A 22,344-nucleotide genomic window follows, 5' to 3' on the forward strand; every position below is an offset into this window, starting at 1 on the left:
GAGGTCAGAGAGAGTGAGGTCAGAGAGAGAGAGTGAGGTCAGAGAGAGAGGTCAGAGAGAGAGAGAGAGAGTGAGGTCAGAGAGAGAGAGAGAGTGAGGTCAGAGAGAGAGTGAGGTCAGAGAGAGAGTGAGGTCAGAGAGAGAGAGAGTGAGGTCAGAGAGAGAGAGAGTGAGGTCAGAGAGAGAGAGAGAGGTCAGAGAGAGTGAGCTCAGAGAGAGAGAGTGAGCTCAGAGAGAGAGAGAGTGAGCTCAGAGAGAGAGAGAGAGAGTGAGGTCAGAGAGAGAGAGAGTGAGGTCAGAGAGAGAGAGAGAGAGAGAGTGAGGTCAGAGAGAGAGAGTGAGGTCTGAGAGAGAGAGGTCAGAGAGAGAGAGAGTGAGGTCAGAGAGAGAGAGAGTGAGGTCAGAGAGAGAGAGAGAGAGAGTGAGGTCAGAGAGAGAGTGAGGTCAGAGAGAGAGAGTGAGGTCAGAGAGAGAGAGAGAGAGAGAGTGAGGTCTGAGAGAGAGAGAGAGAGTGAGCTCAGAGAGAGAGAGAGAGTGAGCTCAGAGAGAGAGAGAGTGAGGTCAGAGAGAGAGAGAGTGAGGTCAGAGAGAGAGAGAGAGAGAGAGTGAGGTCAGAGAGAGAGAGAGTGAGGTCAGAGAGAGAGAGAGGTCAGAGAGAGAGAGAGAGAGAGTGAGGTCAGAGAGAGAGAGAGTGAGGTCAGAGAGAGAGAGCGAGGTCAGAGAGAGAGAGTGAGGTCAGAGAGAGAGAGAGAGTGAGGTCAGAGAGAGAGAGTGAGGTCAGAGAGAGAGAGAGAGAGAGAGAGAGAGAGAGAGAGTGAGGTCAGAGAGAGTGAGGTCAGAGAGAGTGAGGTCAGAGAGAGAGAGAGAGAGAGGTCTGAGAGAGAGAGAGAGAGAGAGAGAGAGGTCAGAGAGAGAGAGAGAGGTCAGAGAGAGAGAGAGTGAGGTCAGAGAGAGAGAGAGTGAGGTCAGAGAGAGAGAGAGAGAGAGAGAGTGAGGTCAGAGAGAGAGAGAGAGGTCAGAGAGAGAGAGAGTGAGGTCAGAGAGAGAGAGAGAGTGAGGTCAGAGAGAGAGAGAGAGTGAGGTCAGAGAGAGAGTGAGGTCAGAGAGAGAGTGAGGTCAGAGAGAGAGTGAGGTCAGAGAGAGAGAGAGGTCAGAGAGAGAGTGAGGTCAGAGAGAGAGAGAGTGAGGTCAGAGAGAGAGAGAGAGAGAGGTCAGAGAGAGAGAGAGAGAGAGTTTGAGGTCAGAGAAAGAGAGAGTGAGGTCAGAGAAAGAGAGGTCAGAGAAAGAGAGAGAGAGGTCAGAGAGAGAGAGAGAGTGAGGTCAGAGAGTGAGTGTGTGAGAGTGTCTGAGAGAGACACCAACTGCGCACTGCAACTGTTAGGTATGTATATACACCTTTGTTTTTACTTTGGTGGCCGCGTAAAAATCCTGATCGCCTTGGGGAGCCTTGAAAAAATTCTGATTGCCTTGGGGAGCCTTGAACCGAAAAAGTTTGGGAACCACTGCTCTAGGGGGATTTGCCTATTTATACCACCACTCACCCCAGCATCACCACTCACCCCAGCATCACTCCTCTGACTCCCACGCCTCCCGTCCATACCTCTAGCACTCACAAGCAACACAAAAATAAATTAAACCTCAAGCTCACTAAACACTTTCAAACAGACAATAACAAAAAGATGTAAAGAAAATAGAACAGCACAAAACAAATCAATCACCAAACACAAAGTATATCAATCTCTCTTTCTCAAAATGCAAAGCTCTGTCCGTCACTCTCTCTCTCTGTCCCAACAACACAGAGAAAGAATATAAACAAATGGAACCTTTAAATAGGCCGCTCAATCACGCCATTGGTTATCTCCTCGCGCGATTCAGAAAGAACGCCATTAGCGTTGCGTGCACGCCATTTCAACATTCACGCCAAGCTATTTGCCATCTTGTCAAATGGTGGTGGCGCATTGATTCGCCAGTGATCCGTCATGGATTCGGCACTTCCTGCATACAGCGAGGGCAACACGCCAAAAACATGGCGAATTCAAACCCCTGGCGAATGCAATTTTCCGCTGCTTACTGCATGACCCCCAAAGTCGTTTTTCACATATGATGGCTGCTGCTTCTTTAATTACTCCACAGAAGACATTCCCTTAACCTTTAATGAGCCCTGCAATCAGGTTAATCTTCTAACTCACTGGTTATGTGTCCACCCTCCAATTAGAGTTTCATCACATGTCTATGCAAGAAATCCACCTTAACTCTGATGCACTGATCCTGTGAGATTCACTTCTCTATTTGTGTTGGCTGTTCTGTTATACCGTAGCCCTTTTTGTGCATATCTTTCATGTAGCACCAATATGAGTGCATATACCTGCAGTAGCTTCCTCCCGGACTTCCTTCAAAAGCAGACCACTTCCACTTACCGATTGACAGTTTAATGTTCCTTGTGGAGCCCACCTGAGATATCTGTGAGCTATGCTAATAGCTAGATTATCTACATGTATGAGCAGCGAGCAGCTCAAAAGTAGGATGTGACAGTGATACTACCCACCAGAGGGTTTAGCTCACACTGCTAGAGCTGTGGTATAGAAAAGCAGTGGTTGTGGGTTCGCTGTTGGGTCTGACACCATTCCAGTCATTAAGTTGGTGCCTTATGCTTATTATGAACTCTATATAGTTGGTATTAAAATAATTTTAAGAAGTGTGGGATAGGACTCATTAAAATACACTTTGGACTGTTCTCCTCATTCCCACTTAACATGACTAAATGAAGTTTATCATAATCCCACCTCAACCTGGCCGTTTGTTCCAATCTATGTCCTAGTTAACATTACTACCATTCATCCAATCTCCCAAACATGCCTGCTTGGTGTAATATGTTACCCCTCCCTTTCCTTCTCACACTCAGTTATGTTGGGACATATGTCATGGTGTTCAAGCACTGGAGACGGAGAGAGTTTCAGATGTGAGTAACAGCAATATTATTATTGCTTGCGTTTAACAGAGAGCGCATCCTACCATTATTTTCAGCGGAGCCACGGTATTTCTTGAGATAAATATCACGGCAGCATTAAAGGCATTGCAACCTGTGTGGCCGGGTGCAATACCGCCTGCTACATCTGTATATTGTGATATGCTGCATACTGTGATATGCTGTATTGTGGATGTAGATGTCACAGATCCCTTGTACATAATAATGTTACTTCTCTAGTTCTTTGTCCTACAGAAGTTACGTCCATCAATAAAGATACATAGATCAGATAATATCTACATAACTAAAGAAAGTCCCCCCGCCCTGCGTTTCCCTCCTCCCTAGTCACTGTGTCCGGGAAATCGCTTAACAATACAGGGCCTATTTACTAAGCATCGCAAACTGATTGTTTGATGCAAAATTGGCGCTCAGAAATCTTATTTGAAATTGCGCTTGCGTGCGCCTGTCTACAAACTGGACATTTCAATCTTCGCACCAGAAACTTCAAAAAGGAGATTACTTCAATGTAATATCTTATTTGTGTGCGCCAAGCTTACTTGGAAAGCGCGTCCCATTTGTCCAGCAAGTGTAACCTGGAGTGACCCCCAAGAAGTATGTTACTAGTGTTAGCGCAACATTAAGTTGCTATGTAGCAACCAACCTTATATTTGCGCAGGACACAGACGTTGGGGTAACAATCAGTACTAAATTCACATTATGGCTATTATAAATAATATGACACTAATCTTTTATATTTCGTAATACTGAATAGAAATACAAATAAAATATGCATAATTCTGTTTTATTTAAATTGTATCAATCGGGTATTCAAGATGACGCAAAGCGCCAAAAATCAATTCAAACAACAAGTTATACGTCATGTATATGAAGTCTTCTTACATACGATGCACATGTTAGGAAGGTCCCTATCACTTTGTAGCTCTGAAATTTCGAAGCACCAAAGAAATAGAAATACGAGGCTCTGAAAAGGCAGCGAAACGCGTTGTCCTGGGGAAAAGCCGCTGGCCGATGTCATTCCCAGCTAGGTCCCATCCATTAGAAAGCCTGTCCAACATCAGATGCACATTAAGAATGAGAGACATTGTGTCCTGGGGCGTGGGCTTTCACTTTATGAAGTCTCCAATATACTTTCATAAGCGGGACGGGTTCTTCAGAGAGATATTGACCCCTCAGAAAAGTATCCAAGTATACATTTATGTGCTGAAATGATTTCATGATATGGTCCATTTTATAAGTGTTTCCCATGGAGTGGTAGCATCAGAGTATCGGTACTGTACCTTCCCTGCAGACCCAGTAGCCCAGGGGAGGCCAACTCCAGTCCTCAAGGACCAACAACAGGTCAGGTTTTCAGGGTATCCCTGCTTCAGCACATATGGCTCAAACAGTGGCTCAGTCTTTGACTGAGTAGTCAGTATATAACTCAGTGTTTGACTGAGCCACGCATTGAGCCCCCTGTGCTGAAGCAGGGATACCCTGAAACCCTGACCTGTTGGTGGCCCTTGAGGACTGGAGTTGGCCTCCCCTGCAGAAGGGATACCAGGAATGCATGCTCAGAATTGTCCTGCATAGATGGCCCCAGGGTCACTTAAAGGGTTAATCATTGTGTGCATTAACCCCGTTTTGTCTCCCAAGTAACCCCTCCCCTTACTCTTTCTGACCCCGCAATTGTTACGCGTTTCCTCCCGTCATTGAGAAATGCTACATGAAACGTAACCTCCTAGCCTCCGTATAATGCCAAAAGAGCCATTAGCGACAGTTAGTATAAGGACCTCCATATGGGGTGGATGTCCATGTATCCTGAAACGACGACTCACTGCACACAGGGTGAAGGATCACCGCACACAGGGCGTCGGCTTTCTTTATTCCCACTCTTCCAGAGCAGAGAAAGGTGTTAAGAAACAAGACGTCGCTCTGCTGGCCACGCCCTGTGTGTGGAGATTCTTTGATGCTTATGAAACACATGGTTTGGAGACGGCTGGTGTGCGGTCACCACTTGGCTCAGCCGGCAGCGGGCTTTCCCAAGGCGAAGCCACCAGGGAAAGTTATATACTGAATCGTGTCGGTGATCACGTTTATTCTGTGGATGATATTGTGATTCTGATATAGTTTAGTGGTAACATTTGTGCTTACATGTATATTTTTGGGGGGTGCTGTTGGGAGAGGTCAGGCAACGTGATCTGATGCTCGGGACAGAAAGGAGAGGATATTTTCTCGACAGCTACCCGTGCACAGTATGCAGAGCACCGCGGGCATGTTTCAATGGTGGCACAAACAGCAAAGGCACATTCAGTATGGACGGAGCGATAATTGGTCGCGTTTTCTTGTCATCACTTTTTTTTAAATTCCTAAACAAAAACACCATGGCTTTTACGTGATATAAAAAAAAAGGAAATACACGGATTAATATTCAAGCGCCCTTCTGTTCATTTAAAAAGAAAAAAACAATATGCTTTTAATTAGATTTTTAACGTGCCATTTGTTTGAACGCACAGACGAAGCGCCCATCCTGATAAATTAAACACAAACAAAACCAGACATTTTCAGTCTGTTTTGCTCTTGTTTTGTAAATAAACAAGCTGGAAGGAATACCGTTTTTCTTCTGACACTAACACAATATAGATTAATTTTTTTTCCGAAAAGAAAACATTTAAGATTATTTGAAAAATTCCGGGATGCATTAAAATCTCCTCTTTGTGGCCAAGAGTGCTGGAAATATTGGGGGTGGCACATCTCTTATTCTGCTGCTTGCCCTCCGCTACAGCACCCCGGGATCCTGTAGATTGGGTTTCTGCATAGGGTTAATCTGACATTAATGTGGTGTAATAATTACACAGATTGGATGATTGTGAGAGATTGAGGGCACGTGGATTTCAGGAAAGAGAGCAATCCCTGAAAGAAGAAATCAAATCGGCAGGCACGACTTTGTCCATGTCTATGGGGTTTATATGCTCTTAAATGCGAGGCTGCATAGGACACCTTTGTGCACATGGGATGGTGGTATTTCTGTTCCTCTGGAGCTGAAAGTGTTTAGACACTTCTAAGAAAGAATGGACAATTAGAAGACACAGATACAGCAGAACATGTCATTGACTGGGCCTACTAATTACCATACCAAAGTGGTTTATAATCATTGATAAAAAGAATTGTACACATTTTTGTAATGTTTCAGTGCTACAGTACTAGGATTTTGACCAGTGCCCTTCATACGACCTCCAAAACAAGTTGGTGCCCTTTGAAAGCTAAAAGGGCAGGATCCGTTCAGCTAGGAGGTCTAACTGCTAAAACAGAGAATGAAGATTCCAATGAGGACGTCTCCTGTCGTGTTTAACCTTGGCACATGGATATAGAAGAAAGTGGTTTCAGCTTGGCCTCTGTGAGATCATCTTCCCCAAACCACTATGGGTGTTATTATAAAAAAAGTCTCCAGGCTGCAAAACTGGGGCAAAATCGATGCAAATAATTCTACCGGATTTATCAAAGGTAACACTCAAATTTTCATTCAGTGGTATTCCTTTTCTTTGATAAACAAGGTGCTGTTTTTGCAGTTGTTTTGCCCAAGCTTTGAAGCCTTAATAATAGTCAAATATATATCTCCATGTGCCTCAGTTTAACCACATTGGAGGGGATTCACGAAGCTCCGATAACGGGTATTGGAGCTTTATCGGTGTTAACAGTTATTGATTTGAAGGGCGGCTAATGCTGATCGAGCTCCGAACCTTGTTATTGGAGCTTGGGGAACCCCGCCCCCGATAGATTAACATTGGTCCTTTCTAATATTCATAAATGGTCCAACAGTACTGCACCTCAGGGGTGAATACCTCTGACTTCTAAACTTGGAGAACATTGGGACTGAAACAGTGGTCAATAAATACAAGTAGCTATGATTAATGGCATAGATGTCTGAGAGCTGGTAGAAGGGAACTCCACTTTGCAACCTTTCTGGACCTGGTAATGCTGCCTAATACCACACCTAAGTGTTTCTTACCTAGCCCTTTAATTTCATGCCTGAGGCAGTTGGCTCAGAAACATCAGTACAAAGCCATTTTCCCAGGTATGGAAGGTGAGAAGGAAATCGAGATGAAGAGAAGGTACAGGTATATTGGAAGTGATTACTATGACTGTAGGGGCAATGCGGCTCAGATGCATACATTTAAGCCCAGCCATTGCCCCGACCTGTCTGATGGCTCTGCAGGATTACCCTGCACATCCCTTTGCCTGTGGCTCATTGGGCCCAAATCCAATCTGTTACAGTAGGTTAATGTTTAGTGAAGCCTGTATTCAATGTATTACTATGTGTGTGTAAGTGTACTTGTATATTTCTTTGTTCCCTTTGTGTGCTAGGTTGGGGGGAGGGGAAGGGTATGAGACATTGTTAGTGTGGGGAGGGGTGTGTACTCAGGCCTAGGGAACTGTGACTCTGAGGGCAGGGCCATTGTTCAACCTAGACTCGGAGTCATCCATCTGAAAATGGAACCTGAGGTCTGGGTCTAAGCTACAACTGACTCAGGTCCCAGTGGCCAGTTAGAATTTTCTACTCTTCTTAAGGCCACATCTGTGGGCTATCTTGAAGCACTACGCCCCCCCCCCCCCACCACCCATGATTAGCACATCACAGGTGAGCCCTTGCTCTGTGATTGGCCCACGTAGCATAAGTGCTCTGATTGGCCAGCATGTAGCATTCGAGCTCTGATTGATTGGCAGGCATCCTCCATAATTTCAGATGGAGGCCGAGGTTTAAATAAAGAGCTGCCGGTCTGACTTCCAGGGCTCATTCTTGGACTGGCGTGTAGGTGGACTAACTGGTGTACGCTGAGGTTTTGCCAGAGACACACAAAACAGAGGCTGTGTGTTACTCGGAGCGGCAGATTGCAAGTTGCCTGGAGGCTCTGGACCACTACAGGAGTGGAAGCTGTGCCGGGTAAACCATTTTGGTGGCGCTGGGCACCTAGGACCGCTAGTAGTCCCCCTGTCCTGCTCTGGGTTTGTGAGTATTCAGTAGCTCTGTTGTGACTTTGCGCTGCGTCTGCTGGCTGCGGCCGGAATAAATACTCTTTTATTTGATCTTTGTGTCCTATCTGGTGCTTGTTCCTGTGAATAAGTTCTGGTCTCCCGTGACAATTAACATTTGATGGCTACACTATCGGTATATGTACAGTACAGACCCCTCGCTCTTAATTTAAAGGTGATTGGAGAAAGAACATGTTTCTACCTATGTGCTCACATTTTGTTCTCTCAAAGATAAACAATCAAGCCCTCCTAACAGTAACATCTCCCTGCTTCCTAATGGTCACCACTGGTACAGTCTCAGTAATAAGCTGGAAGTTGAATTAGAGAGCCATTAAATATGACTCAACCGTTTGCTACAATTCACTACACTTAAACTTGCACCAGAAATACCTTGTAACTGCCAAATGAGACATTTTTCATTCCCAGTTGGTAAATACTGTGCTAAATTCAACCAAGACCGTTAACTTAAAATAAGAACTTCCCCTGGCCCAGATCCTTTCCCCTGGCCCAGATCCTGTCCCCTGGCCCAGATCCCTTTCCCTGGCCCAGATCCCCTGTAGGGTGCTGAGACTTAGCGCGTTAAGGAGTGCTAGAGCTTGGCATCCTATAGTGAATCTGGGCCCAAGAGAGCAAGAAACTAGGACTTTACATTAGAAACAGGAACTATTCCTTTCTATCCCCTTTAAAGCCTCATGGCATCTTAAGGGAGAAATATATTAAATGTAAGAGAAATGCAAGCATCACAGTGCAATAGTGGGGCGTGGGGTACAGCAATGAACGCCGTGGTCTACAAATCCCCAGGTTTTCTTCTCTTTTTGTATTGCCGAAAGGTGCTATAAAGATGTGCAGTTGTCATAGGGTAAGTCCTCTCCCAGCATCCATTAACCAGGAACAAGATGGTGGGAATGTGATCTGACCCGAGTGGTGTGATGACGTCAGACCCCTTGGCCACTGTCCCCTGAGTTCGGTGTCCGAGACTGTCAATTGGTTCTTGTTTTGCTGAAGAGGGAGAGGTCAGAGCCTCAGTGCACGCTGATTGGTCGGTAGGATTTAAATGACTTAATCCATAAGCAATAGAGCCAAATTCCAGTTAATTCACGGTAATAGCAAACATGGTCCATGATAGACGTGATATATGGGGAAAAAACAGAAGTTACTTGGTCCTACAAGTATTAGTGTCCTTTATCAAAGGAAGAAATGAAAAGGCCCTTCATGCCCCTTTCAATGCATTGCCAGCCCCTCTGGAAGAGAAGGGGTTAATGGGAGAGTGGTATGTGCCATCTGAGGGGGATCCATCCACCTAACATGTGACGCCCTTTGGATCTTCCATCTATCTCCACATGATGTAGCTCGGTTCCAATCAAACGTTCCACTGATAACATTACAGTTATTTCATTAAATTACAGACTTTGTAACCAATCCAGGACAAAGATCCACAGTGCAGATCCCAGTACAATTGCCGAGTCCGTGGATGTTCCCGTGGTGCGGCGATCTTCCTGGGATCTTGGACTCCTGATTCTACATCGGCGGCACTATGAGACCCGACATGGCTGGAAAGGAAGCAGAGCGATATAGGTGAACCAGCTGTAAGACTTTATGGTACACTCCCATATATAGGACTGAACTGAATATCAGGTATATGCTTATTAGTATAAGACTACAATTGGTGATTAAGACATTTTCAAATAATCAGATAGTATTTGTAAATAATTGTGAAAGTTTTTTTCTTCGCAGTGTTTGTAACCTGCACCTTGTGGTCCCGCCCTTATTATTGCCCGCGTCCCTAATTATCCCTGAGACATGAAGCGGATACAAGGAATATACATAAAAAATACAAGAGAAATAACATGTGAGAAGGGTTATATGATAAAAAGGGATACCCATTAGGAGAAAGACCCCTAATGTAATAGTGTCTAAGACCCAAATCATACAGACACACAGGAATTCCTGAAATACTTGCATAGATTAATAGACTTAGTTCAACCCATGCACAGTATTCCAAGAGTACTATAGTACTGTATATACTACTCATGACAGTATAGCTCAGTATAACTCATGTAGTATTATTCAATGCGATACTCCCAATGTTTTGCATGAAGGGCCACTCGTTAATCCAATGCTAGCCCCTAAAAGTTACCCTGTAAGGAAAACTGGAATACAATCGACGTGTGTTTCAAATTAAAACAAATTTCAGTGCCATATGGACAATCGCAAAGAGGATTGTGGAAGGCGGCAGTTTGAAAAAGGACCTGTACAGTGCTGCTAGTCCTAAAATCAGCAACAGCACTGTGAATGGTACATTGAAAAGAGGTTTGTGTCCAGCACTACTACTGTAGTTCTTGGGACAAGAACCAGGAACTAAATCCCTATTCTCATGGCAGCTTGGTTCTGTCCCACTTTGTAAACTCAGCTCCCCTAGGATTTGGGGATCAGTGGCTGTGCTGCAGCTGCATTCAATCTGAAGCCCCCAGTCTACATCGCGTCGCCACAAAGGCGCTGACACCTGATGTGGTTCCCCAAGAGCTACTCCCCTCTGCACAGAACCAGCATGCTGAGGGTTAATCTCTGCGTCTACTTACTGCTGTGTTTCGTCAGCCTCACTCTCTGAAATGTTAATGCCCCTGGAGGACAAAGGACTCTGAAACCTCAGCTGCATTCAATCTGAACACCTTCAGTCTACATCTGCGTCCCCCCAAAGACAGACAGCCTTTGGCACAGTTGAAGGGCAGCTAAAGGGTGTGAATCGTTTGCTTCCGTTCGCTGATGTTAAAATTGCTCTATTTCAATCTGAAACTCAGCAGCCCTTTTATCCCCTGTACCAAATTTTCCAACACTAACTGTCCATGAAATGTCTGTGATTTAACTGTATGACCTCTGTTCATTTAATATAACAATCATAACTGTGCCCATTCCTGTTAAAACATTATATATATGTATATATATATTATTCAGAAATACGAAAATTGGGAGCCACGCTTGCATCGCGTTATAAGTGGATTCACGTTGCAACAAATCGCGTTATAACGGGGTTGAGCTGTGTATACATATATATATATAGATAATACGATACCGCACTTGGACGAATATCAGAGGCAGCACTCCAGATGGTAATCAAAAATAATGTATTTGTTCAACAAGAAATCATTCCAACGTTTCGGTCCGCAAACGGGACCTTTATCAAGGTGATGATTAACAGAGTGAGCTTAGAACACATATATATATACCCCCAGAAACCCAAAATATACAGGTGCAACATATAAAATACTTAAAGCAAAATTACCATCCATAATATTAAACCCCTGTAACCTGTCAATGAATCAACGTTGTCAGCAGCTCCTGTAAGCTTCCGTGTGTATGAAACGCATGTAGTGCGCATGCGCGGGTCAAAGGTTAGTAGCAGAGACCTCCGGCGGTCATAGCAGCTACAATGGAGGTGCGTGTCAGCAGTGGAACGCAAGGCTACCCGTAGAGAAGCCCACTGCGCATGCGCGAGCACTGACGGTATTAATGCAAGTAGAGAACACCTTTTAGAATGTGATACTATTTCCTCCAATAGATTTTTTGCTATTACTCATGGATGTAATTTTACACAAAAATTACTTTAAATTCGAAAAGAATTTTTATTTGCAACTCATGGGGACAGCGATGGGGTCTAATATGGCCCCATCATACGCAAATCTATTTATGGATTCGAATGAACAACAACTTTTTTTTGGTAATCAAATATATAGTAAATACATCATTAGGCTTTTTCGCTACATCGAGGAGCTGCAGACAACGTTGATTCATTGACAGGTTACAGGGGTTTAATATTATGGATGGTAATTTTGCTTTAAGTATTTTATATGTTGCACCTGTATATTTTGGGTTTCTGGGGGTATATATATGTGTGCTAAGCTCACTCTGTTAATCATCACCTTGATAAAGGTCCCGTTTGCGGACCGAAACGTTGGAATGATGTCTTGTTGAACAAATACATTATTTTTGATTACCATCTGGAGTGCTGCCTCTGATATTCGTCCACGTGCGGTATCGTATTGCCTATCTTTCTGTACAGGATTTGCACCCACTTTATTAGTCATTCAGACGGCGTGCCTATGGTTCTTTATTATCTTTTATATATATACATATATATACACACACACACACACACACACACACACACACACACACACACACACACACACACACACACACACACACACTTTGGTATTTTTGAATGTAGCAGCTCGAATCTATGACTGTACCTAAGCGTCCTGATAACTTATTGAGTTGGCAGTTATGGAAAAGTGTAGCTGGGAGAGTATATTCATGGACTCACCTTGGAGGCTGTTCGCACTGACGCTGGAACAAGTTGGTGGAGGGGAGGTCTGCGGCCGGACAACAGGTGCAAAGGCGCTCTTCTGCTTAACCGCAGAGATCATATTAACAGGAGAGAATGAGAAGACCCCAGCAGAGGTGGCAGAGTTGCCGCTGGATGGAAGGGTAATGGAAGATGCTCCGAGTGGTGGGCTGGAAGGCATGACTGAAAGAGACAACAGAAAGTACACATTAAAAATAATGCCACACAATAGAGGTTCTCAAACCTCCCCTTTAGAAATCACCTGCCACAAACAACGCACTTAAACACAGGTGAATTAAACTAAATTGCACATAAATGTAATGTTGGGTGGTTGCCTCAGAAAATTGGTGGCCCTGATGAGGGGTTGGAGTACATGGTCATTAGTGGCCCTGATGAGGGGTTGAAGTGCACAGACATTGGTGGCCCTGATGAGGGGTTGGAGTGCACAGACATTGGTGGCCCTGATGAGGGGTTGGAGTACACGGTCAATGGTGGCCCTGATGAGGGGTTGGAGTACATGGTCATTGGTCGGCATGATGAGGGGTTGGAGCACATGGTCATTTGTAGCACTGATAAGGGGTTGGAGTACATGGTCATTGGTGGCCCTGATGAGGAGCTGGAGTACACTGTCAGAGAGTTTTCACTGTCTCTTATTAATGTCCATTTTCATGCGGGGAAGACATTCCAAAAATCGGATGGCCACATTGCATCCGGACGTTTTCTCAGAGTGGGAGTCGGAAGGGAACGAGTGGATACGAAACGGTCTGAATCTTTTCTGAATCTTTTCCCCAGAGGAGAATATGTAATAGGAGACTCGCAATCATCTTATTCTTCACACGTAGAGATTGGTGTAAATGCAACTTGTTAGCACTTTAAACATTGAGTTTGGAGCTGAGACTCTGTTAAGAGACTTGTCGATTATAATTAAGTGAGTGCACTTGTCCTCTTTGTTCTTTTCTATGTTCTGGACTAGGACGTTGACATTATGGTTGGCGCACTGTCATATTGCAGTGAAACAACTCTCTTATTATAGACCTCACATGTGGGATATTTTATGTACTCTGGTTAGTAGCTATAGTCTCAGCATTACAAAAAGACCACTACAGATCACCGAATGTTTTGGGATATGAAATAGCAATCTCATGTTGATTGTATAAATCAAGTAAGGCGCCGATGATGGTGAGCTCAATGATAGGGCGCGGATTCCGATTGCTGGAGCAGGCGGGACTGGACGGGGCCCAGATCACGACCTTAGAGACAGGTTGTGCATCACACAGTTGGTGAAGGGCAGGATCGGCAGGGAAATGCAGTACAATGGACGAGGCAGAAGCGAAGGTCAGGCAGGCTGAGGTCAGGGCAGGCCGTATAAAGGTTTCAACAGGCCAGGTCAAATCAGGCAGAAAGTAACCGAGTGGCCAGGCAGATCTGAGTCAGGAGCGTAGTGATGCAGGCGGATGTTCCGGCAGGAAGCAGGTCAGACAAATTAGATACTCTCAGACAGCAGGGCTGGATGCAATGGGAAAACCACATGGATCTGGACACCAGTAAGTGGCTGCTTTTAAGGGAGGCCAGGGGGAGTGTCTAAGTGGCAACAGGTGTGACCCGTAAACAGGTACTGTGAGCTCAAAAGAATTCTTCGGCAGTGGAACTATCCAGCAGCTAGTTTAACGCACTGCTATTGCCGCTGCCCTGAGTTGTAGGAGGTTGTGGGTTTTGATCCCGTTGGGTCTGAGAGTATCCTGCTCCTCACAAGGCATCTTCCAGCTGCCTTAGGACCCGGATTTTCAGGATAGACTTTGTGGAAATCCTTTAGGAAGTGTGGAACTGAATAGTCACTGGATGAAGTGTTCCAGCTAGCAGGCGCCATTATTCTTCAAAGGTGGATTTGATTTGTAGAAGTGTCTCGTCTCCGATGCTATCATTTATTTCAGGTGGACTGATTTTATCAGAGTAATAAGCACAAAGATGCAACAACATCTTAGGTCCTTGACGTTGCGACAAAATTGTGCCGAGGGCAGTTTCAGATGTGTCAACTTCTACGATAAATGGTAAAGCTGGGTCTGGTTGCATCAGGACAGATGTCGAGGTGAAAACACATTTAAATTGTCCAAAAGAGTTGAAGTTAAAGGAGTGCACATTCGCGTCAAAGCAGCAATTACTGTGGCGGAGGACCCCCCGGATAAAGCACCGCTAATAATTGTCCAATCCTGTTGAATGCCTTTGATGTCTGTTGAGATGGGTCATTCTTGCACAGCTTTGACTTTGCTGTGATCCACTTGTAAACCTTCTAGAGGAGACTGCGAATCCCAGGAACTGGACAGTGTTGCGTTCAAATTCGCTTTTCTCCAGTTTTGCATAGAGGTTATGCTACCGGTGCCGTTCAAATACAGTCTGGACATGTTGTCTATGCTTCTCCAGGTTCTCCAAAAAGAGGAGGATATCGTCAATGTAGAAGACTACAAACTGATCCAGCAGGTCTCGGAAGACATCCTTCACAAAATGTTGGAAAATAGCAGGGACATTGCATAACCTAAATGGCATAACAAGGTATACGAAATTACCATACGGTACCTGGTTCAGAAGGCTGTTTTCCACTTGTTCCCTGGACGTATTCGAACACAGTTGTTCGCCCCCTCTTAGATCCAATTCTGAGAATGCTTTGGCTGAACGAAGTCATTCAAGGAGCTCCGGGATTAACGACAACGGGTATCTATTTCTCACTGTAATTTAGTTCGTGGCTCAGTAATCCACACAAGGGCGAAGCGAACCGTCCTTCCTAAAGAAGAGAATGGAGGCTGTTGCTGGAAAGGACAAATGATGGATGAATCCTTTCTCCAGGTATCTTCTGATGTATTCCTGCAATATCTTTAGTTTAGGTTCATACAGAGAATAAATGTGGCCGAATAAAATGTAAGCTCCTGGCAAGAGTTCGATAGGACAATTATATGGTCAATTAGGGGTAAGTCTTCTGCCTTTTTTTTTTTTAAATCAAACATGTCCCAGTAATCCTGATAGGCTTGTGGGATAGAGGTCATGGCTGTGACCATCCCTATTCCATCTGTTACCTTGGTCTTCACCGACTTTTTGAATTCATTGCATTGTTGTTTAGCAGAGGGTTTTTTTTGAAGGCAGAACGGTGACCGGAACAAAACATGTTTGGTAGGTCAAATATTTTGTGGATTGTGCAGCGACAGCTATGGCAAACCCATTATGACCTGAAAATGCAGTGTATAGATGAGGACTAAAATTAAAGTCTCTTAATGGTCCTGAATTGTTGACACCATTAATAGTACAGTCTACTTGGTAACTGAGCCTGACGACAGGGGATTTCCATCGATAGCCTCCACTAAAGTGGGGCAATCCTTAGGGAGAGTTGACAGGTCTTTAGTTGGAACCAACTCAATGTCAATGAAACTTCCTGATGCTCCAACCTCAAGCATAGCCCAGGGCAGGGATCTCTACATCTCCCTCTTATCATTTAAGTGGTAGCAATAAGTTGGATGTGGTTAACATGATGATCAGACTGGATAGGGTTTGGACTGTTGAAGTAGTGGGGAGACCCAGAACAAAGCATCGCCACTCTCACACTATCAGTCAGCAGGATACATTCATGGGCATAGACAAAACATCAGCTGGATTCAGGAAGCACCTAAGAAGCTGTCTTTCCCCAGAAAAGTAGTGGCATCTTAGGTTCGCCTAAAGGAGTTTGTGGCAGGCTGGGGTAAATAAGCTGAGGCAGGCAGAGCTTGCAAACTGTCTTATTGGGTTTGTTGAAGCATATTTACTTGAGCTTGTAATGTCTGAATAACACCTACCAGTTTGTCAATAGCATTACTTGCTCCAGCAGAATCCATGGTTGGGCCAGATCAATCTGTAAGGCACCAATGAGGGTGGGCTCAGTGACAGGGAGCGGATCCTGATAGCTGGAGCAGACGGGACTGGATGGAGCCCAGAGGGTGGCCGTGGAGACGGGTTGTGCGGCAGAGTTGGTGAAGGGCAGGTATCGTGCAGGATCGACAGGTAAATGCCGTACAATGGACGAGGCAGAAGAGAAGATGAAACAGGCTGAGGTCAGGGCAGATGGCAAGCAGGATAATGGATTAAACAGGCCAAGGTTAGGGTGGGCAGAAAGCAACAGTGTAGTCAAGCAGGGTCAGGGCGGGCACAGGTGAAGAGTGAAGTCAGGCAGGCAGGTGTTCAGACAGGAAGCAGGTCAGACGAATTAGATCAGCACGGCTGGATACAATGTTAAAACCACATTGATCTGGCAAGCAGGGAGTGGAAGTGGTCTGCTTTAAAAGGAAGCCAGGTGTCCACGAGGCTGAGTGGCAACAGGTGAGAGCAGCAAGCAGGTCGAGCTCAAAAGTACGCTGCCGCTGCGAGCTCTCCTGCGTTGGATTAGCTCACTGCTCGCGCTGAATTGCCGTATGTTCTGATCCCGTTGGACCTGCCACAATCTATCCATGTTCACATTACTGGGTAATGAAGCTAGACATTCCCAGGAGCATTCTGTGCAAGCCCTCCTGCGGGAAGCTGCATTACTCACAAAAAGACACAAACATCAGAATACTAAAACTACTCACAAAATATGTTTTTACTCAGTTGGATTTTTTTTTTTTATAATGCAAACCAGCACTAATGATTTCTTCCCCTGAAAAACTTAACTACAGTAAAACTCTCTTTAAAATAATGAAATGTTTCTGAGATAATTCCAGCACTCTGTTTTTCTTAAATCCTCTTTAAAACTCTTAAAATAATCAGTTAATCCTAAGGCAGCGTCAATGTCAGTTGTTAGAATCACTGTACAGAGCAGGCACAGTTTCATTGACAGGTGCTTAACAAATAGGTATCCAGGATGGCCCCTTCAAAATGAACCCAGGTTTTGACAGCGGAGACCGGAAGGGACTCACTTGCATATGGAGAATTAGCAGTGGAGCCGTTGAGGAAATTCGGCGACACTGGAACCCCCAGGCTGGTCATCCCCGCCCCTCCGTATCCATTCATGCTGGAAGTGATGGTGTTGTAATTCGACTGCTGGGGGGTGGAACTGGACACGTACCCTCTCGGAGATACACTGCTTGTGTTCCTGGAGTAACCTGAGAGAGGAGAGTCCCAAAACACACACAATGTGACTCCGGGAACATAGGAAAGTAAGATGCACAACAGGAAGGGAACCTGGTGTCTCCAGACCCCGACGGATCATTAGTAAACACTACAGTATTTAGTAAATGTGGAATGAAGACCTTGTTTGTTTCTAATGGTTGAGATACTTTGCCCTTTCGCTGGCGGCAGCAGAGGCTATTTATGGTTTATTATTATATTTTGCCTGTAAAGTTACGTGGAAATATACAGCACTGCACGTGATGTGCGTAATATAGCAGAATATGTAAGTGGGCCGAGCAGGAATTAAAAGTATTACACTAGACCTCCACTGCAAAAAGCTGTAGCATCATGAGATGTAACTTTCCCCGATGCTGGGAAGAGCCAAAGAAAGGCGGCAGTGGGGGATGAAACAGAGAAGATCGGTGCCCACGGCTGCCTGCAGCTCTCACCTTTTCTGAAGCCACAGAATTCTGCCCCCCCCCCCCGTGGCTCAAGGAAAGGTAAGTCTGGCCACATCAGTATGGTAAACAAGAGGAAAAGTCAATAGAGTCAAATTAAAGTCATTTTAATGTCTTCAAGTCATAGCAGCATCCAACGCTTCGGGGTGTAGGTGCTTACATGCACTGAAGCGTTGGATGCTGCTATGACTTCTTGAAGACATTAAAATGACTTTCATTTGACTCTACTGATGTTTCCTCTTTATTTTTAATGTGTGTGACTTGTCTTTTCGTTACTTTTTTTTATCTTGACCCAGATACCTTTTGTCTGCGCACCCTACCTAGTTACCCTTGAGTTTGTAGACTCTGTGCCTGGGCATCCAAAGTCGCTGGCCTCTGAGTTAGTCGCCCTGTATGGCCCCCACGGAAATGTCTCATTAACGTTACGTGTCGCGGACTTGTGGAAGCGGAGTTAATGCTAACGATGATGGCTTTGATGCGGTGAGGATGAGCGCACTGCGATTATGTTTTCCTGTTACTTTTGCGTGTTACAACAACTCTCCTATAAATATTATGAAGCTGAAAATGAAAAATGTGCGTTGCCAAACTGTGAATTCTAATCCCAGACTTCCACAGTTGCCGGCACTTTCTATCACTCCCCACCTCCCGTTTTTATCTGTAATGCAGAAAATCTTGCTTCAAAAACAGCTTCCATCAAAGAGTGTATGTAACGCTCACACCCGCCAGGGAAAGCATAGCAGGAAACATAGACATTTACAGCAAATATGTACTATTTGGGCCATGAAGTCCTCCTGTTCTCCTGTATTCTGTGAAACATAAGACCCTGTTAAATCCTCCGATTTAGTTTATATTTAGGGCAGCCGTGTGTCTACCCCAAGCATTTTTGAGAACGAATTATCCTCTGCCTACTCTATTCAGAGATATACTGACTTTTTGCTCATCACACGTACTCAGTTTGTTTGTTTTTTAATATGTGGCATCATCTATAACTTAGACCAGGAGAGGCCAACTCCAGTCCTCAAGGGCCACCAACAGGTCAGGTTTTAAGGATATCCCTGCTGCCGCTCAGGTGACTTAGCCATTGACTGAGCCACTGATTGACCCACCTGTGCTGAAACAGGGATCTACTTAAAAAACTTGACCTGTTGGTGGCCCTTGAGGACTGGAGTTGGCCACTCCTGACTTAGACTAATGAACCTGTCCAAGATGTGGTTTGTGGAGTGAAGCGACAAAGAGCAGGACAATGCCCCATATGCAGAAAAACGATTTGAACAGATCAGTATTTATATATCGGTGGTGCGTCACAGTGGAAGGCTCTTCACCTTGCTCAGAAGCCTGCGAAGACTCGGCGATGTTGATGGCCAGCTGGCTGCCGAAGGAGTTGACTCCCATCATGCCCGAGTGGTGGTGATTTGCCAGTGATGACAGCTGGTTCGAGTTGCGGGGGACGCTGTACAAGGCTTCAGCGATGTCCGCAGCTCTCTTTAGAATGATGTCCTGGGGGAGGGGGTAAGAAGCATATAAATGTGTGAATGGGCAGGTCAACATGAAGGTCAATGAGAGGGTCTGGCTATTACCTACAAAGGAGGCACATTCACCAATTGATCCCACTGCTCTTACACTCCTCGTGGTTGTAATTCAAGCAATTATATCTACAGATCGTATAAAATCAGTATATGGCAATAACAGCTCACAAAAGCTAAAATGACCCTGCACACACGATCACGCCACAATAGGGAAAATGTAAAGAAAACAGAGCAGTGGAAACGTTGGGTGACCTCCTTTCTAGGCATCATTCCCAGTTATTGCATGTCTGGTACAGTGCAACCAGTCCGTAACCACAGCCAGATATAGACTGAGCAGACTAAAAGCACGGGGGCACTTTGTCTGTATAAAAGCATGCTCTTTATTGGAAAAGAAAGTGAAAACAATATTGCACAGAGGAGAGAGAGAGTATTCAGCAGCACGTCACCTCACCAGAGGTGTGGGCGCCAAACAGCTGCTAGATGAACCCTTCCATGTCCCTGCAGGGAATAACCAGCTGCTGCACACAATGGCGAGGCCGCCCTGATTCTGCTGAAGCGATATGCATTGCTGAATACTTTTTCTCTAATTCTGTGTAATATTCTTTTTAAAAATTTTTGCCCAATAAAGAACATGCTTTTATACGACAGAAGAGCGCCCCGGTGCTTTTCCCTCCGCAATCAATATGCAGCGTAAAAACACCATGCCATTCAGACAGTTTCTTTATAAAAAAACGCTCTACCGGGAAGTAACACATTGAGAGTTACCTCTCGTTACCCCGTATATGTCCTGGGCACTGACTTATGATGACAATACATGGCTGCATTAAACAAACCGAGGCTATCCATTATATATAAAGACGTTGCATGGACAGTTAGGGATAATATATGTTTTGGGCGTATGTAGCATTTATACAGGCATTATTAAAATGTGAGACAGCGTGAGCCTTGAAAGAACTTAGCCTGGTGACGGCTTCGAGAGTCTCTGGGACTGGATTCCTTGGATTCCCAGTGGGTATCTAACAAGTTTTGTGGTAAAGAAATGTGGTCACATTGGGTAATTTACACATGTAAAAGTTCAGCACGTCTGTCCTTTTGGTGGGTTCCTAATGGATTCCCATCACTTCATTGGGATTATTTACCAAAGTCTCTCAAATTGGGGCAAAAGAACTGCACCAGATGAATAAAAAGAATCCCACTGAAAGGAAGGGGAGCTTTCCCTGTAATAAATCCTCTTCCATTCTGTTTCACTGGTTTCCCCCTCGTTTTGCAGCCGGGAGACTTTATTAAAGAATCTTTTTCATGAGCCACATTCTAAGAGAGTCACTAAAATAACCTCTGGTAATCCTATCACTAACGTATATTAAATGTGCTGGGCGAGGGATATATTACCCGTTCCCCAGGGTGCTGTGAATCCGATTGGTGGGAATGGTACCGCAGCTGTGGTGTGAGCAGTGGGTTACCTGGTTATTGTGAGGCATGCCGTAGAGCGCCTCCACCAGATCAGCAGCCCTCTTCAGCAAGACCTCCTGTGGGCCAGACAGAGAAGAAGACATGTTAACATTAGGAGGGCCACGAGGAAAGGAAGGCCTGTGAGGACTTTATCAGGGAAAGAGCTGGGGAGGAGAGTGGCTGATAGCGAAGCAAAGCCTGGCTCATACAGTATATCAATATATAACCCTTTATCAATGCCGAATAATCAATGTATTTCATAGTAGTTTAGGTATTGTTATAATAATTCACTGTATACAGTATTCTTTCAAAGCAACACCGTGGACTGTACAAGCATAATTACATCTTATATGCAAGAGATTGGAATCTCTTATTTAATAATAACAATAATAATAATAATTATTATTATTATAATATGCAGTAATAGTGATGTTGTTCCTTTTTTAGTGTTGACAATATACGCCGCACTGTACATAAAATTTTGGAGGCACAATCCATCCCGGCCTCAACAAGCCTAATATAATTTTGGTGGCTGACGCACAGGGAGATAACGTGACTTGCACAAGGTCACAAGGCGTGAAACCGGAATTGAAACTAGGTTTATCGGCTTCAGAGGGAGCGACATTCCCAGTAACCTTCTCCTGGTCCACATGTAAGGGCATTCCCAGTGAGCTTCTCCTTGTCCACGTGCAGGCACATTCCCAGTGAGCTTCTCCTTGTCCACGTGCAGGCACATTCCCAGTGAGCTTCTCCTTGTCCACGTGCAGGCACATTCCCAGTGACCTTCTCCTTGTCCACGTGCAGGCACATTCCCAGTGAGCTTCTCCTTGTCCACGTGCAGGCACATTCCCAGTAACCTTCTCCTTGTCCACGTGCAGGCACATTCCCAGTGACCTTCTCCTTGTCCATGTGCAGGCACATTCCCAGTGACCTTCTCCTTGTCCACGTGCAGGCACATTCCCAGTGACCTTCTCCTTGTCCACGTGCAGGCACATTCCCAGTCAGCTTCTCCTTGTCCACGTGCAGGCACATTCCCAGTGAGCTTCTCCTTGTCCACGTGCAGGCACATTCCCAGTGAGCTTCTCCTTGTCCACGTGCAGGCACATTCCCAGTGAGCTTCTCCTTGTCCACGTGCAGGCACATTGGCAGTGAGCTTCTCCTTGTCCACGTGCAGGCACATTCCCAGTGAGCTTCTCCTTGTCCACATGAAACCCATTCCCTGTGATCTTCTCCTTGACCACGTGCAGCCCAATCCAAGTTAACTTCTCCTTGTCCACGTGCAGCCCATTCCCAGTGAGCTTCTCCTTGTCCACGTGCAGCCCATTCCCAGTGAGCACCTCCTTGTCCACATGTAGGCCCATTCCCAGTGAGCTTCCCCTCGTCCAAGTGCAGCCCATTCCCACTTAAAGACCAGCGGCATGTATAACAGTACATTTACAATAAACGGACATTGTTCATCCACGTCACATCTTG

At 45.2% G+C, this 22,344-nt stretch overlaps 1 protein-coding gene across 2 annotated transcripts in view; it reads right to left on the minus strand.

Annotated features, from left to right (window-relative positions):
• Nucleotides 1-3,751: 3,751 nt before the first annotated feature.
• LOC142467830 (transcription factor COE3-like) overlaps nt 3,752-22,344 on the minus strand; it is a 259,166-nt gene continuing 240,573 nt past the window's right edge. For both annotated transcript variants that reach the window (XM_075573731.1, XM_075573722.1), the window contains exons 12-16: nt 20,883-20,948; nt 19,219-19,393; nt 17,246-17,431; nt 12,315-12,518; nt 3,752-9,543 (exon numbers count right to left, since the gene is read on the minus strand). In XM_075573731.1, coding sequence (XP_075429846.1) covers nt 9,512-9,543; nt 12,315-12,518; nt 17,246-17,431; nt 19,219-19,393; nt 20,883-20,948 — 663 coding nt within the window. In that variant the 3' untranslated portion in view covers nt 3,752-9,511. The remainder of the gene's footprint in view (nt 9,544-12,314; nt 12,519-17,245; nt 17,432-19,218; nt 19,394-20,882; nt 20,949-22,344) is intronic.

The sequence above is a fragment of the Ascaphus truei genome, chromosome 1 (genome assembly GCF_040206685.1).
Source record: "Ascaphus truei isolate aAscTru1 chromosome 1, aAscTru1.hap1, whole genome shotgun sequence".
Classification (NCBI taxonomy): Eukaryota; Metazoa; Chordata; class Amphibia; order Anura; family Ascaphidae; genus Ascaphus; species Ascaphus truei.